Source organism: Xenopus laevis, chromosome 1S, assembly GCF_017654675.1.
Source record: "Xenopus laevis strain J_2021 chromosome 1S, Xenopus_laevis_v10.1, whole genome shotgun sequence".
Classification (NCBI taxonomy): domain Eukaryota; kingdom Metazoa; phylum Chordata; class Amphibia; order Anura; family Pipidae; genus Xenopus; species Xenopus laevis.
In genome coordinates, this window is record NC_054372.1 from 14,562,819 (window position 1) to 14,581,440 (window position 18,622).

The 18,622-nt window shown below is 39.2% G+C and overlaps 1 protein-coding gene across 1 annotated transcript in view; it reads left to right on the forward strand.

Moving 5' to 3' along the window:
* The first annotated feature begins 1,701 nt into the window (after positions 1-1,701).
* The window catches only part of LOC108706527 (homeobox protein Nkx-3.2-like), a 99,766-nt gene continuing 82,845 nt past the window's right edge, over positions 1,702-18,622 (forward strand). The window contains exons 1-2 of the mRNA XM_018243023.2: positions 1,702-2,338; positions 3,612-4,170. Coding sequence (XP_018098512.1) covers positions 2,125-2,338; positions 3,612-4,165 — 768 coding nt within the window. The 5' untranslated portion in view covers positions 1,702-2,124 and the 3' untranslated portion in view covers positions 4,166-4,170. The remainder of the gene's footprint in view (positions 2,339-3,611; positions 4,171-18,622) is intronic.

Consider the following 18,622-nt stretch of genomic DNA (forward strand, 5'->3'; position numbering starts at 1 on the left):
ACTATAGGCACTGTCTCTCCCTACTATACCCGCTATCCCACAGCAAGTCCCTTCCCAAAGACTATTATGCACTGTTACTATAGGCACCATCTCTCCCTACTATACCTGCTATCCCACAGTCACACTCCCTTCCCAGAGACTATTATCCACTGTTACTATAGGCACCATCTCTCCCTACTATACCTGCTATCCCACAGTCACACTCCCTTCCCAGAGACTATTATCCCACTGTTACTATAGACACCATCTCTCCCTACTATACCTGCTATCCCACAGTCACACTCCCTTCCCAGAGACTATTATCCCACTGTTACTATAGACATCATCTCTCCCTACTATACCTGCTATCCCACAGTCCCTTCCCAGAGACTATTATCCACTGTTACTATAGGCACCATCTCTCCCTACTATACCTGCTATCCCACAGTCACACTCCCTTCCCAGAGACTATTATCCCACTGTTACTATAGGCACCATGTCTCCCTACTATACCTGCTATCCCAGTCACACTCCCTTCCCAGAGACTATTATCCCACTGTTACTATAGACACCATCTCTCCCTACTATACCTGCTATCTCACAGTAACACTCCCTTCCCAGAGACTATTATCCACTGTTACTATAGGCACCATCTCTCCCTACTATACCTGCTATCCCACAGTCACACTCCCTTCCCAGAGACTATTATCCACTGTTACTATAGACACCATCTCTCCCTTCTATACCTGCTATCCCACAGTCACACTCCCTTCCCAGAGACTATTATCCACTGTTACTATAGACACCATCTCTCCCTACTATACCTGCTATCCCACAGTCACACTCCCTTCCCAGAGACTATTATCCCACTGTTACTATAGACACCATCTCTCCCTACTATACCTGCTATCCCACAGTCACACTCCCTTCCCAGAGACTATTATCCCACTGTTACTATAGACACCATCTCTCCCTACTATACCTGCTATCCCACAGTCACACTCCCTTCCCAGAGACTATTATCCACTGTTACTATAGGCACAATCTCTCTCTACTATACCTGCTATCCCACAGTCACACTCCCTTCCCAGAGACTATTATCCACTGTTACTATAGGCACCATCTCTCCCTACTATACCTGCTATCCCACAGTCACACTCCCTTCCCAGAGACTATTATCCCACTGTTACTATAGGCACCATCTCTCCCTACTATACCTGCTATCCCACAGTCACACTCCCTTCCCAGAGACTATTATCCCACTGTTACTATAGGCACCATCTCTTCCTACTATACCTGCTATCCCACAGTCACACTCCCTTCCCAGAGACTATTATCCACTGTTACTATAGGCACAATCTCTCTCTACTATACCTGCTATCCCACAGTCACACTCCCTTCCCAGAGACTATTATCCACTGTTACTATAGGCACCATCTCTCCCTACTATACCTGCTATCCCACAGTCACACTCCCTTCCCAGAGACTATTATCCCACTGTTACTATAGGCACCATCTCTCCCTACTATACCTGCTATCCCACAGTCACACTCCCTTCCCAGAGACTATTATCCCACTGTTACTATAGGCACCATCTCTTCCTACTATACCTGCTATCCCACAGTCACACTCCCTTCCCAGAGACTATTATCCACTGTTACTATAGGCACCTTCTCTCTCTACTATACCTGCTATCCCACAGTCACAGCAAGTACCTAAAATACTAAAACCCCAGTGGAACAAACACTAATGTGTCCATTTGTTGAGTCAACTGCAAGTCTACATGACACAGATCTGGCGCCTTATAAACTTCTGCCCTGTTCCTTTATATTAGTAATAAGCTGCTGGGGGTACAGAGACTGATCGCAGTTTGAAGTCCAGTTGCAGTAGTAGGATAGAAGGAAAGAAGGAAAGAAGGAGAGGTCCCAGACTGAAGCTGTCGGCACTGTTGGTCCGTTTGCTGCTGCTCAGCCTGTGCCTGACACTGCCCCGCCCCCTCCAGCACTAGAAGGACAAGCTGTGGGCGCTGCTCCCATTCACGTCTCTCTCGTATTGTCAGTGAGTCTGTTGCGCAGCGAGTGCCACTGAGAGCGGATTGGCCGATGTCCACTCCCTTTCCCGAGACCCTCTATCTGAGCTGGGACCATGAGTAAAAGGCTGAATGGTTGCAAGCCGCTCTCTATAAACTTCACTATAGACAACATTCTCAAGCTGAACTCCAGCAGCAGGACACACAGGCTGCCCCCTCGGGAAACCTTCTCCCAGCGGAACCCAGCGGGACAGCCCCTTATACGGCAGCGCGGAGAGGAACATGCGGATAATGCGCGGGAGGAGAGCGGAGTGCGGTTCCCAGGACTCGGTAAGCGCCGCGCTGTTATCTAATGGGGCCCTGACTGGAGAGGGAAGAATGGGACTAAGTAGATACTGGTCATGTCTGTCACTGCTTCCACTAAATACTAGGGACTCATAGAGATATTTGTCTACTGATCTGTTTTAGATAGATAGATAGATAGATAGATAGATAGATAGATAGATAGATAGATGATAGATAGATAGATAGATAGATAGATAGATAGATAGATAGATAGATAGATAGATAGATAGAGAGATAGATAGAGAGATAGATAAATAGATAGATAGATAGATAGATAGATAGATAGATAGATAGATAGATAGATAGATAGATATAATACACACAAGCCATGAATATCTTGTAAATTATATAGTGAATAAAGTACCCCCTCTTGTAAAATATAAGGATATTATAAGTTACCGAGGATTTTCATGACCGAGACCGAAGGCCGAGTGTTTTTATACAGGTCATGGAACTCCAAGGTAACTTCTAATATGCTCATATTTTGCAACTGGGGCTACTTTATTTATTATAATACACAAGTTTCATTGAGTCATGAAGGAAATGACATCAGAACTCACCGTTTATAACTGATGACATCAGAACTCACCGTTTATAAGGATATAATTTACAAGATATTCATGGCTTTTGTGTATTATATCCTTATAAACGGTGAGTACTGATGTCATCAGTTATAAACGGTGAGTAGTGATGTCATTTTTGTCACATGACTCACTAAAACTTGTGTATTATAATAAATAAAGTACCCCTTGTTGTAAAATATGAGGATATTAGAAGTAACCTCAGAGTTCCATGACCTGAAGGCCTTCGGCCTCGTGCTTTATATGGTCATGGAACTCCTCGGTGACTTATGATATATATTTTACAATAGGGGGTACTTTATTCACTGTATATCTTTATAATCTATCCATATGTCTATTTGTACATATTATCCACAAACACATGGACTCTTACCACCTCTATCAATAATAAAGAGTTTGAAGGTGCTTTAAATAGATGTATCTATAACATACTTAAGGGGGTTATTTAATGAAAGGTGCAAAGTTTGCTACAGGTATAATCACCAAGAACAACCAGGCAGCAAGTAGTATTTATTGGTCACCTGTTTATAAGAAAACATATTATTGGTTGCTGTGGATTACTGTACAAACTGCAGGCCTTTTATTTCATATAAGGGTAAAAGTTAATGTAAAGGTGAACATCCCATCTCTTGTCCTCTGTTCCTGTTTTGCTGACCAGTATAATATACTTCTAACAGGGAACAGACATTGTCTTGTGAGCTCTACACAAGGTCTTGCCCACTGCATGGATCAACTGCCAAAGCTCAGAGACTTGCCCTGCAGAGCTGAAAGCCCTGACAGTTTGGGTGATGAACCCTCTCCCACTCTAGAGAAACCCAACAAGAAGAACAAGCTTCTAGCTAAGAAGAAGACTCGCACAATCTTCTCTAAGAGTCAGATCTTTCAGCTGGAGTCCACCTTTGACATGAAACGTTATCTCAGCAGTGCTGAAAGGGCCTGCCTGGCCAATTCATTGCAATTAACTGAAACTCAGGTGAAAATCTGGTTCCAGAATCGACGGAATAAACTTAAGAGGCAGATGTCTGCGGAACTGGATGGCTCTCTACCAGTGGAACAGACTGAAGAGTTCAACCATGGGGTGGCTCTGCCAGTCATTTATAAGGACAACTCTTTCTTGACCAGATGTGTATTGCCAATGACTTTTCCAATGATGTACCCTGGAAGCACATTTCCATACTTGTGTTTTCCAACCCCAAGCAAATACTACAGCCTCACACAAGGAGATGGATAAAGTAGGTGGGGAAATAAGGCCCTGTCTTTAACAGTCACCTCAATCCCTTGTTTTCTTGGGATGTTTGCTGCAATATGCTTTTCTGCCTATCTTACCTGTTCCACGTATGTAGTAAAACAGAGTTAACTTTAGGGAATCAGGCAAATCTTACAGCCCCCCAGGAAACAGCAGGGATAATCATTTTAGGAAAGGGATAGCAGGTATAGTAGAGAGAGAGATGGTGTCTATAGTAACAGTGGGATAATAGTCTCTGGGAAGGGAGTGTGACTGTGGGATAGCAGGTATAGTAGGGAGAGATGGTGTCTATAGTAACAGTGGATAATAGTCTCTGGGAAGGGAGTGTGACTGTGGGATAGCAGGTATAGTAGGGAGAGATGGTGCCTATAGTAACAGTGGATAATAGTCTCTGGGAAGGGAGTGTGACTGTGGGATAGCAGGTATAGTAGGGAGAGATGGTGCCTATAGTAACAGTGGATAATGGTCTCTGGGAAGGGAGTGTGACTGTGGGATAGCAGGTATAGTAGAGAGAGATGGTGCCTATAGTAACAGTGGATAATAGTCTCTGGGAAGGGAGTGTGACTGTGGGATAGCAGGTATAGTAGAGAGAGATGGTGCCTATAGTAACATTGGGATAATAGTCTCTGGGAAGGGAGTGTGACTGTGGGATAGCAGGTATAGTAGGGAGAGATGGTGCCTATAGTAACAGTGGATAATAGTCTCAGGGAAGGGAGTGTGACTGTGATATAGCAGGTATAGTAGGGAGAGATGGTGCCTATAGTAACAGTGGATAATAGTCTCTGGGAAGGGAGTGTGACTGTGGGATAGCAGGTATAGTAGGGAGAGATGGTGTCTATAGTAACAGTGGGATAATAGTCTCTGGGAAGGGAGTGTGACTGTGGGATAGCAGGTATAGTAGGGAGAGATGGTGTCTATAGTAACAGTGGATAATAGTCTCTGGGAAGGGAGTGTGACTGTGGGATAGCAGGTATAGTAGGGAGAGATGGTGCCTATAGTAACAGTGGAATAATAGTCTCTGGGAAGGGAGTGTGACTGTGGGATAGCAGGTATAGTAGGGAGAGATGGTGCCTATAGTAACAGTGGATAATAGTCTCTGGGAAGGGAGTGTGACTGTGGGATAGCAGATATAGTAGGGAGAGGTGGTGCCTATAGTAACAGTGGATAATAGTCTCTGGGAAGGGAGTGTGACTGTGGGATAGCAGGTATAGTAGGGAGAGATGGTGCCTATAGTAACAGTGGGATAATAGTCTCTGGGAAGGGAGTGTGACTGTGGGATAGCAGGTATAGTAGGCAGAGATGGTGTCTATAGTAACAGTGGGATAATAGTCTCTGGGAAGGGAGTGTGACTGTGGGATAGCAGGTATAGTAGGGAGAGATGGTGCCTATAGTAACAGTGGGATAATAGTCTCTGGGAAGGGAGTGTGACTGTGGGATAGCAGGTATAGTAGGCAGAGATGGTGTCTATAGTAACAGTGGGATAATAGTCTCTGGGAAGGGAGTGTGACTGTGGGATAGCAGGTATAGTAGGGAGAGATGGTGCCTATAGTAACAGTGGGATAATGCAAGTGTTGCCCAAACTACAAATATTGGTTGGAGGCACTGGGGCTGAAGTTGAGTGAGATGAAGGGAAACAACCCTACTATATATAAATACTGTAATGGTGTGCTACCACCACAAAGAGGGCCCTACAGTATCATGTACAAATATTTTTGTATCTTTTGTACAAATCATCAAGGTTTAAGCTTTTAATTTTTTCAAAACTGTATTTTAAAAGGGATAATGTTTCTGTGTAGTGATGGGCGAATTTATTCGCAAGGGCGAATTGACGGCGAATTTGCGCGATTCGCCGCCAGCGAATAAATTCAAAAAAATTTTCGCCGGCGTCGAAAAAAAACCGGACGCTGGTGTCAAAAATGGCTGCCGGCGCCAAAGAAATGGGCGCCGGCGTCAAAAAATAGACGCCGGCGCCTTTTCACGAATTTTTCGCCATTTCGCGAATTTCACGGGAAATTTGCGAATTTTCCGGCAAAGCGAAACGGCGCAAATTCTCCCATCACTATTTCTGTGTTATTTGCACTTTTAACTTTGTATAAAAACCACTGTGCTTCATAAAAATAACAAAAAAGAGCAAACTCATCTTGCATAGAGGAATACATCTCAAAGCTCCCAAAGTCTTTAAACTGGGACTACAAAGCTAAAAAAAAGTTAGAAGGAGTTTAAAAAAATATATATTTGTTTTTTTTAACAAGTGAAGTTTATTTTGTATATAAACCATAGGGGGCATTTTTATTAGAATGTAAATAAGCTGAAAGGTGGGTTTTTTGATACTTGCATTGATTAATTTATTTCAATAACCACAATTGTATTGTTATAATTAGCAGCTTATTATTTCTAAAAGCCAAAGATGTTTCAAAAATGCTCCATTGTCTTTTTTAATGTAAAATGATTCGTTCTGAAAGTCAAAACTTGCCAATAAAAACAAAGAAAACGAATTATCAGCGCTTTCATGGGTTTGTTTGGAACCAAAGCGAATAAATGTGATTTGCATTTTAATATGTTAATATTAATATTCTCTGCCAGTGATCTGTACTGGTCTGTGCGTAGAGATACAATTTGTCAGGCTGAAGTTTGTGAAGCGATAGTTGTAAAGATTTTTAAAAGATCCGATCGTCATCGTGAGACCACGATTATCTCGAAACGATCGTACGAATTGACCATCAACTAAAAAGACCAATTTGGCAGGAAAACAAAGGGGAGCTGCCTGCTTGGCCCTACAAACATAAATAGATTGTACTGGGACCGACAAAGATTTTTTAACCTGGCCGATCAATTTTCTGACAGATGTCGGCCGAAAAATCGTAATATTTGCGATCGTTCGAATCCCACTAACTTCACAATAATTTCGAAGGATTGGTCGGACTTCGCTAAAATCGGTCGTTCGGCAAGAAAAATCTTTGCGTCTATGGGGAGCTATACATTGTCACTCAGTCTGGCTTGGTATAATATAGATACAGTCGCTTAATTTATGGAGAAATTGAATTTTATGATGTATTCTAGCTCCAGTGTGAGATGGGAAACCGAAAATAGAGAAAAGACTGTATTGTATTCTTCTAATATGGAACATATTTTGCAAAGCTACTGTATCTTTTGAGACTGCTGTGGGACCGAAATAATTAAAATGATCTGATTCAGCTCACTATATTATTTGAAATGTAATAAATCCAGAATGCAGATGCCCCTATCAATGGTCAAGGTTTAGTTTTGATATGCAGTGAAAGTTTTCCTACTGCCCGTGTGGATATGGGATTATTCCTATAATAACTCACTACCTACTAAAGGTCTGTATTTAAAGTATTCGGCGCTCATCTATGTAAAATGTCAGTATAAATGGGATCCTGCTGAGTTATCAGTCTCCCTCTCCTTTAATTAAAACAAAAAGAACGACGTTTAGGTACCTCTGATAAAATACTCAGCGTTCTTCAATGTGATTTGAAGCACTGAACGAATATACTGTACAAGGATTCCCTAAAGCAGCCAGCAGGCAGCAATAAATAATAATATCCCAGCCCAGAACATTAAAGGGATCCTGTCATCGGAAAACATGTTTTTTTCAAATCTCATCAGTTAATAGTGCTACTCCAGCAGACTTCTGCACTGAAATTCATTTCTCAAAAGAGCAAACAGATTTTTTTATATTCTATTTTGAAATCTGACATGGGGCTAGACATTTTGTCAATTTCCCAGCTGCCCCCAGTCATGTGACTTGTGCCTGCACTTTAGGAGAGAAATGCTGGGAAATTGACAATATGTCTAGCCCCATGTCAGATTTCAAAATTGAATATAAAAAAATCTGTTTGCTCTTTTGAGAAATGGATTTCAGTGCAGAATTCTGCTTTAGCAGCACTATTAACTGATTCATTTTGAAAAAATTTTTTTTTCCCATGACAGGATCCCTTTAACATTTTTTTTTTTAATGTAGAATAAGGTGCTGCAATGGGATAATTGCTAAATATAATAGAGCAGAAATATTTGCATAAGCCCCAAGGGTGGAACAATACAACGTGCCCTGTAATAATGTAATAAACACTTTAATAACGATACGACACATTTAGAGTACAGTCACATATCACAGTGTGACATTTCTTATGCACTGGAGCCCCTATAAATATATATATATATATAAATGAGAAAACTATCTGCTAAAATGTCTAATTCCTCTTCCACATGACTCATGTCCGGCTATAATGACTGTATAAAAAGATTTTTGTCACCCATTTGCCGTGCTTTCTTCATGCTGATTTAATTTCGTCTTGATCATTTCCACCTCTGTTAATTGCCGCAGATTGTTTTCCCCAGAGAGAATCAAATGTAGAAACTTTGCTTTAAACTTGTGCTTTTGATCTAATAACTTTTCTATGCTCCCAGCAATTCATATTAGATTAACACGTGAAGTGTTTTATACTGAACTGTATCAGACTGTGATAAAGTATAATGGTCTGGGTGCAGTATTTATATTTCTAAGACTGTGATACATTATCTGGGTAAATTATTAATATTTCTAAGACTGATATAGTATAATGGTCTGGGTACCATATTTCTATTTCTGAGACTGTGATACAGTATAACTTTCTGGCTGGGTACAGTATTTATAAGTGCAATGTAAATGTCAATATTAATAGGAAATGAACAGGGTAATTAGATTACATATTGTATTACATTGTATTGTATTGTTAAATGTGACTTAATTTATTATTTTCTCCAAAACCAGAAGGCAAATATGATATTGGTTTGATGTCATACAGTGTTTTCCTTATGAATAATGCAAATATTTGAGTGACGTATGTCATGTAGAAATAATAAGAAATAATTATGGATGCACCGAATCCAGGATTTGGCCTTTTTCAGCAGGATTCGGGTTCGGCTGAATCCTTCTGGCCCGGCTGAACCGAATCCGAATCCTAATTTGCATACACAAATTAGGGATGGGGAGGGAAGTTGCTTGACTTTTTGTCAGAAACCAAGGAAGTAAAAATGCTTTCTGCTTCCCACCCCTAATTTGCATATGCAAATAAGGGTTTGGTTCGGTATTCGGCCGAATCCTTTGCAAAGTATTCGGGGGTTCGGCCGAATCCAAAATAGTGGCTTCGGTGCATCCCTAGAAATAATAGAATAATAAAAACCCTGCACATTACCCTGCAGCTTCTGTGGATTCCCAGTTGGCACTAAGAAGAAGCAGGGGCACAAGCTGAAAGCTTACAGATGCTTTAAGATTTAAGGAATGATCTTTTCTGGGTTCCTGGAAGTGCCTGTGAGTGGGATTGATTCAGGGGTGTGGTACAACATTTATAAACACTGGGCACATTTGCACCTGAGCAGTAACCCATAGCAACCAATCAGTGATTAGCTTTTTTCAGTCAGCTGCTATTGTCTACAATTTGTACACAAAACACATAAATATACGCCTATTTGAGCATCCATACTTACTAATCTCAATTTCTATTATAGACAGAGATTTTCGGGCAGATATCGATCGGGGAAGCCCGTCAGGGCCCCATACACAAGCCAATAAGCTGCCGACTCAGTCTGTCGGCAGCTTTTATCGGCCCATGTATGGCCACCTTAAGCCTGGCCTGAGATATTCCTTTATCCACGCTGGGTGCTCTTATATTGGTGCATAAATATATATAAAAATAATTATCATAAAAGTGCAACATGTCCTTAAACATTTCCTAGATCAATGCACATAGTTGAAGAACATATTTTTTTTGTCATGATGTTATTTTAATTTGGGGACTTTCTTATCCATGTTCCAGCATTGCTATGGGGCACCCATACTGTATGGCTCTAGGCAGCCTAATCCATTCTCTTTTATGCAAAATAAATTAGTGCATCATTAGAGGTAGTTGTCTCCATTCTTATTTGTATCCATAGACAGACTTTGGAAAACAATCCTCTGTTCCTCAGGCTATGTAATCCCATGGAGGTTCCTAGGTCAAGAGGCATTGCTGAAAGAGATCAGAGGAAGGCTGGCTCAGCCCTGGAGTCAGGGAGTTGCACTATATATATATATATACGTTATGAGCAGGATATCCACAGCCGTTGTGCTATTAGTATATGCTGCTCATTAAAGGGGATGTTAACCTTCCAAAAGCTTTTTTTTTAGTTTAGTTGTTTTCAGATTGTTCACCATAAACAAAGACTTTTTTCAATTGCTTTCCATCTTTTTATTTTTTACTAGTGATGCACCGAATCCACTAGTTTGGATTTGGCCGAACCCACGAATCCTTTGTGAAAGATTCGGCCGAATACCGAACCGGGTGGGAAGGGGAATACAATTTGACTTCCTTGTTTTGTGACAAAAAGTCACACAATTTCCCTCCCCACCCCTAATTTGCATATGCAAATTCGGATTCGGTTCGGCCGGGCAGAAGGATTCGGCCGAATCCTGCTGAGAAAGGCCGAATCCTGGCCGAATTCCGAACCAAATCCTGGATTCGGTGTATCCCTATTTTTTACCATTTTCCCAAAATTTAAGTGTAAAGTTGAATGTTCTTGAATCGTGTCTCTAGTGTTTCAGTCTGGCAGCTCAGTGATCCAGGAACATCTGAACTGTTACAATTTGCTACATTTAGTTGATACAATTACTTGATACATTTCTCAGCAGAATCTGTGGAATATTAGAAACTATTGCATCAATTCTAACAGCTGCCTATAGTATATAACAAATAACAAATAACGTATAACATATACCATATATAATATAACATATAACAGATACTCATTGACAGTTAGATCCAATATATCTTATAGGGGGGCTTCCCTTTGCCTAGAAGATATATTAGAGCTCACTCTATTAAAATTACCAGACATCATGTCTCTCTACATGCAGGATTTGTGCAAAAGGCAGTTATTTTGTTACATTTTGTTTGTAGTAAAATCAGTTATTTGAGTGAGCTCTAATACATCTGTTAGGAAAGGAGCCCCCCTATAAGATATATTGGATCTAACTGTCAATGAATATCTGACACCCAACTGCTGCATGAAGACAGAATGAAGAGAAACAGATGCTGAGAGAGGGACAGTGAACATTCACTTGATTATCACAGAAACAATGCAGAATATTTAATTGACTGTAATTAGAGAGTTTCAGTATAACGAAGCTTATATAAAATTTTCATTTTCGCGATAGTTCCCCTTTAAAGAGTTGGAGGCCCCATCGAGCTGCTTTAGAAGGTGAAAAATGAAACTTTACACTTCAATATTAAAAAAAACGTCACAAATAGAAAATAGAAAGTAATTGGGAAAAGTCTTTATTTCTGGTCAACAACCTCAAAACAACTGAAAAAAGTGCCTGAAGGCGAAAAACCCCTTTAATGGGACAAATTCAAATATGATGGCAGGGCCACAAGTATAACATGTTTTAAAAAAACTTTAGTAATCCCATATTCTATTTTTTTCTCTGTTGTTTGACTAAATGTCATCCATTCTCCAGTCGTACAGTAATAAACTGCTTCTGCAACATAAAAAAATCATCAATATATTACAACCATAGACAGTAATGGATCAATGATCTATTTCCATCTGTGGATCCACCTTTCATGAAGGTGCCGGGTAAAGGGAATTTGATCAGTATCATCAATTCTAGCTTAACGATCCACTGAAAACAAATTAACAAAATAAAATGTAACGTTGCTCATTGCCTGCTACAGGACCAGTTGATCATGAAAGAGTAGGACAATAGAAATGATTGATTTTGAATTAATAGGACAATTTGATCAGTTTGTTAAAAAATCAGCAACCATTACATGCACAGGGACCATAAATGACACCTGCTGGATTCCACATTGAATAAACTTGTGACTATTTTTGCTGGCCTTGAGGTCTGCACGTTGGCTTTACTTGCTACAGCTTATTATGCACCAGTATTGCTAGGCCTCTTGCTATCAAGGATTTGGTCCATTATTAAGGGTATTACTGCATATTTATAAATAGACAATGCTTTCAACAAAGGAAGGTTTGGGCCACGTATATGTACATTTATTGAAAGAGGTGCATCACGGCAAACAGTAGTTTGACTCCATGATAGCCCTGAGTGTTTATAAATAAATATATATATATATATATATATATATATATATATATATATATATATATATATATATGTGTATATATGGTTTTTTACCAAACACTGCCCTTGCATTTAACAGTATTGCACTATCCCGCTATAAATACTTATATAAACTTACTACTAGGGATGCACCGAATCCAGGATTTGGTTCGGGATTCGGCCAGGATTCGGCCTTTTTCAGCAGGAATCGGATTTGGCCGAATCCTTCTGCCAGGCCGAACCGAATCCTAATTTGCAGGAAATTGCCTGACTTTTTGTCACAAAATAAGGAAGCAAAAACTGTTTTCCCCTTCCCACCCCTAATTTGCATATGCAAATTAGGATTCGGTTCGGTATTCGGCCGAATCTTTGGCGAAGGATTCAGGGGTTCGGCCGAATCCAAAATAGTGGATTCGGTGCATCCCTACTTACTACAGCTCTAAATTCCAAGATTACCAGGTTTATTTTTGTTGCATGGCAACATATTGGTTGGACCACAAAAAAGTTTTTTCAAGGAATTCCCGAAGTTCAGTCCTCTAGCTGTTTCTTTTCTGTTCTCCAACCAATATGCTGAATAATCCAAAATTATGAAAGAGTGCTCCCTACGAAGCTCCAGAAAAGACAGCTTCCCTTTCCCACCCCTAATTTGCATATCCAGACCTACTTGTTTCCCTAAAACTGATCTTAATATCTTTGTTGAAACAGAGTGACCTGATTATTATGTTTTTATTTCAGATTCTTATCAAACAGAAGAATAAACCTTAATAAATGACCTCAGCAACCAAACTGCAAATCAGCCATTTTTCTTTTTTACTCTTATTTTGGATTTCTTATGTTTCAATCAGGCCCATTCCTAATGATTTTCCATTTTGATTTAAAGACAGGTCTCTGGTTGCTCACCCACAACATAATAGAGAGCTGCAGAACAAACAATGTTATGGGTCAAAAAAAATCACACAGAAATGTAAACCAACTAATTGTCAAGTTGTCTTAGAATTCTGCTATCTCCACCAATACGCAAAGCTAATTTTTTGGCAAATAAGTGACATACCTATGGGGCAGATTTATCAAGGGTCGAATTGAAAATTCGAATTTTCAAATTCGAATTTCATGTTTATTCGTCTAGGAATAGTCCAAATTAGTTTTGAGTTAAAAAAAAAAAAATCGAAATTCTAATTTTATCATGTACTGTCCCTTTAAAGGACCAGTAACATAAAAAATATTTTGTTTCTTTTTAACGAAAATAAAACACCAAGACAGTTTTAACTTTTAAATCGCAAAGCTTTTATTAAGAAATTACTTACCATTTCTCTGCATGCGCTCCTCTTCTGAAACGGCGACAGGGCGACGATCCATTGTGTGGCGCTCAATTTCTCCTCCCTGCCTTCTATAGGAGATAGCCAGGGAGGAGAAGTAATTTCTTAATCAAAGCTTTGCGATTTAAAAGTTAAAACTGTCTTGGAGTTTTATTTTCGTTAAAAAGAAACAAATTTCTTTTTTTTATGTTCCTGGCCCTTTAGGAATTCAAATTCTCCATCTAAAACCTGCAGAATTGGTATTTTAGCCCATGGGGGACCTACTACAATCATTTTGGAGTCATTTGGTGGACTTTTGAAAATCTAATTATTTTTTTTTTTAAAAAAGTCGAATCGAATTCGATTAGATTCTTTGAATAAATTTCAATTTGTCGTTTTTTCCCCGAATTTTACATTTATGGGAGTTTTTAGAAACCCCCATAAACCAGAAATTCAACCCTTGATAAATTTGCCTCCCTTTAAGAATTCAAATTCAACTATTCACCATCTAAAACCTGCCAAATTGGTGTCTTTCTCCCTATGGGGGACCTCCTACAATCAATTTGGAGTCATTTGGTGGACTTTCGAAAATCAATTTTTTTTTTGTAGATTGATTTTCATGCAAATGTAGCCCCTTTGATACTGACATAGAATGTAACCTATTTCTAGACTGCGTTGTTAGGGGTTTTACTAGTGTCCCCTTACATAGTGAAATCAATTACTGATAGACTTACACAGAGAAATACAAAGCCACAGTTATATATAAGGACCTCATATATGGCACAGGGAAGGAATTTGTTTCTATGAAATAACACTATTACAAATAAATGTATCTAAATAAATTTTCAGCGGCTTCTTTTAGCCATTACCAAAATTTTCTTTCTGACATTTTCTTTTTACATTATTTCTTTTTCACAGCCTCAGGCGCACATGGTTTTCATTCCCTGTATTTGAGCCTGTGCATATTTTAAGCATATTACTCACAGATGCTGACCCGTTAAATGCAGATATTCCACGGAAAGGCTTTAATGTTTCAAACATTTATTAGCTTAATGCAGAATAATTGCGATAATAAGTGTGCAATTAAATGTGTCCCCTTGGTCGATAGAGTTTTTGGAAGGCAATTTATGTTTTATAATTGAGAACAAATTCCTCATAAATCTCTGGCCAAAGCAGGAACTGGAAATGGAATATTTTGATGGTATTCAGGAAATAGGGATTTTTTTTGCAACAGTGGAAATCAAAGTCAATATGTAGTGACATTCAGTTAGACCTATGGAGTGATAGTGCTCTGTGCCAATCAGCAGCAGCATCAGCTTTATCACATATCAGAATCCTTATACATGATCCCTGATGCATATCCCATGAATAGTTCTTATTTGCATCAGATTACCAAAAACTGTTCATATTTGGTGGAATCTACTGTACCATAAAATTTGCCCAGTGTTGATAAATGACCGTTGTGTCAATAAACACACTTTGCAGTTGGTTCTGCTACAGTCTCCCTTTCCATCTTTTTTTATTTTATCACATAAATTGTATTTACTTGATGTGAAGAGACAAATATTTAACTGCCTTTTTGCTAAATGTTCCTAAAAAACATTTTAAAACATGGCTTCCAAAAACATGGGGTCTCATCATATGGGGGCCCATTTACTTAGATCGAGTGAAGGAATAGAATGAAAAAAACTTCAAATTTCGAATGTTTGTTTTGGCTACTTCGACCATTCAATGGGCTACTTCAACCTTCGACTACGACTTTGAATCGAACGATTCGAACTAAAAATCGTTTGACTATTCGACCATCCGACCATTCGATAGTCGAAGTAATGTCTCTTTAAAAAAAACTTCGACCCCCTAGTCGCCACCTAAAATTTACCGAGGTGCCATGTTAGCCTATGGGGAAGGTCCCCATAGGCTTTGTAACAATTTTTAGGTCGAAGAAAAGTCGTTCGATCGACGGATTAAAATCCTTTGAATCGAATGATTCGAAGGATTTTTCGTTCGATCGAACTATTTGCAGTAAATCCTTCAACTTCGATATCCGTAGTTGAAGGATTTACATTCGGCAGTCGAATATCGAGGGTTAATTAACCCTCGATATTCAACCCTATGTAAATCTGTCCCATGGTGTCTGGGTATATTTGGGTTTATTTGGCACTCCTTTGTCTGTGCCAGTGAGCTACTAGTGACAACTGATGGTCTTTCTGGGTCAGAATAGAAGAAGAAACACAAGACAAAGGGGAAGTGGATACAACAGGCGGAGACAAAGGAAAGTGTTGAAAGGGTTACTCTGTCTGCTCTTATTTCTATTCACCTGTAAAACCATTGGGAAATAAAAATGGCATCATTCCAACCTGCAGAGCAACTCTGCCTTTTGGGAACAGGTAGGCCAAAGTGGTCTAGCTTTAGTTTCATTAAATCAAAACACAAAACCTGTCCCATAGGGGGTTATTTATCACTATTCTCTAAAAATTACTTCTACCAAATCCAAACAGACTTTCGCCCCCTATTTATCAATACATTTTTGAGAAAATTTCTTGTGCGGGAAAAAACTCTGCAGAATCGTGAAAAAAATCTGAATTGTATAAATTTGTGGTTTCGGATTTGACATCTGAAACCACAAAATCTTCGGATTGTTGAACAAAACCCAGCACAGGTCAGGATATAAATGGGACATCTGCCATTGACTTATACATGAACTTGGCAGGGCTGAGTTGGAGTACTTTTTTATTCGGACTTTTAACACCATCAGAGTTTAATAAACTTTTTTTTTTGTCTATGAAAAAGGGTGATTTTCCCCCTTAAAAGTTCGACCAGAAAAAAACCAGAATAAATAATCCCCTCAGTCTTGATGGTTGAGCCCATGTATAATAATATACAGCAATCTATTCTGCCCAAAAGAAACCCACATGTTTTGTATGTAATAGAAAAGTTTTGAAAACTACCCATTTTCATTAAATGCTTGTTCCATTTTCTGATTTCTATCAACTTTCATTGTATTTGCATCAGATTTCGGACTTAATGCAATTAGAAATGGTTTTCAAATTTAATTTTCATTTTAAATTGCTTGTGAATCTCAATTTATTGTTCACTCAGTATTGATTTTTTTCATCATATAATACTTACATTTTGGAAAAATTATTGTGGGATAGCTTAGGTATCCTTGCAAAATTTAATAGGTTTTTTTTTAAAAAAAAATCCCATACCACTATTTAGTTTCTTGTTTCCACTACAAATGTACCATTTTGAAGCTGTAACATCAAAAGATTTCATATGACATATCATGTGGAAGTTGATCTCTGAGTGTGGCTCTTGGGGGTGAAGAGTTTAATGTAAAAATCAGAACATTTTTTGAAAAGATCCAAAGTTTGGCAGTTGTTAATTGTAAGGAATTAATTGACAAAATTACTAGAGCACGGCAATGTTTTCCAAGGGATTGACCCAGAACCAATTAGAATTTTGTAACAATTGACTATTCACCAAATAGAAAAAATATTTATCATGAGCTCTGGCTCCTGAAGTGTGTGCTTGAAGTAGGGGGTGGTTTAAGTGCCTAGAAAATAATCTCAGTTTTTAAAAATTATATTAAATGTAACAAAACAATTTAAATTTTTTCTTAAACTAAGCTTCTTCTCCTAAGCTTAAATTCCAGACAATATAGGTTACTATGTTGAAAAAACAAGCCAGGCAGTGGGACATTCTTAGTTAAATTGCTGTTGACAGCCCAAACAAGGGATTGAGAGCTACTACAAAAAGTCCTTTCAACTAAAGACAACACAGCTTATAATTGGTCATTCTTCCTTTCGTTCTCAGCATAAAAAAATCTTCCTATGTAGTTATTTCAGGCCGTGTTTTCTCTCGAAGCCTAAGGACATGCTCTCGGTTTAGGGCTTCGCATTTCAGATGAATGGGACTTTTTCCAAGCAGTGAACAAATCTGCAATGAACCAATGGATGCAACATGGAAGCTGCCCAAGAGCCACAAAAGCCATTGAAATAATGAAGGAACATTAAATTAGGTTTATTCCTAAAGCTAACCCAAAATGTAACTTTTTATAACTGTAAAATAAAATTAGCATATCTTTAATTGGCTCTGTCTAAATAATAGCCTGTTTTTCTTATTATAGGTTAGAATGAAATTTATTATCGAAACATTAAGCTCAAATATTCTTGACATTTTTTTTAAACTTTCAAATTGATTATTAAATTACAACCCTACAAGGTGAGTGATCATCGCATTGTGTACCAGTGTACCAGGACACCTGAAGCATGTTGTGTCTTTTAGTACAAATACTAATGGTCCAAATATGGGGTAACTCAAATTGCACCCAAATGGAAGCTATACATTACCTGGTGCAGTCTTTGAGACCGGTTGCAGTTATGCTGGGAGTGAGCTATTAGGATGAGTGGATTTGCACCACAAACCTTTGAGATTAATGTTTCATGGGCAGGATAGAACTCTTAATAGCAGGTCTGGACTAGGATTCAAAATGAGGCCCTGGCATTTCAAGTACATGGGGCCAGCGCCAGATTTCTTCTCCGGCCGCCCCTAGGCCGCGCGGTCCGACCAGGCGGCCGCGCGGTCCTAGCGCCCGCCTTCCCAGCGCGCCGGCGAAAAAACGCCGGCGCAGCTGGTGTAGTGGAACGGGGACGCGAATGTCCCCATAATGCGGCTGGGCGGCATGCCGCCCCTATTTTTTGCCGCCCTAGGCCCGGGCCTATGCAGCCTTGCCGCAAATCCGGGCCTACATGGGGCATAAACAGCCCACTAAATCGTGACTATGGCATCTTACAGCAGTATTTCTGGCACTTGCCTGAATCTATAGATTGCCAGTCTGGCCCTGCATGGTAGACTCAATATAGAAAAAAGACAAAAGTAGGAAAAGAAAATGTATAGCAAGTTCCAATTTAGTGATTGTTTCTATATACTCTATAACGGATATATTATCACTACCAAAGTGCATAACCTTGCATTTATCAACATTGAACTTAATTTTCTAGTTTGCGTACCAGTTTTCCAATTTAGTCAGATCAC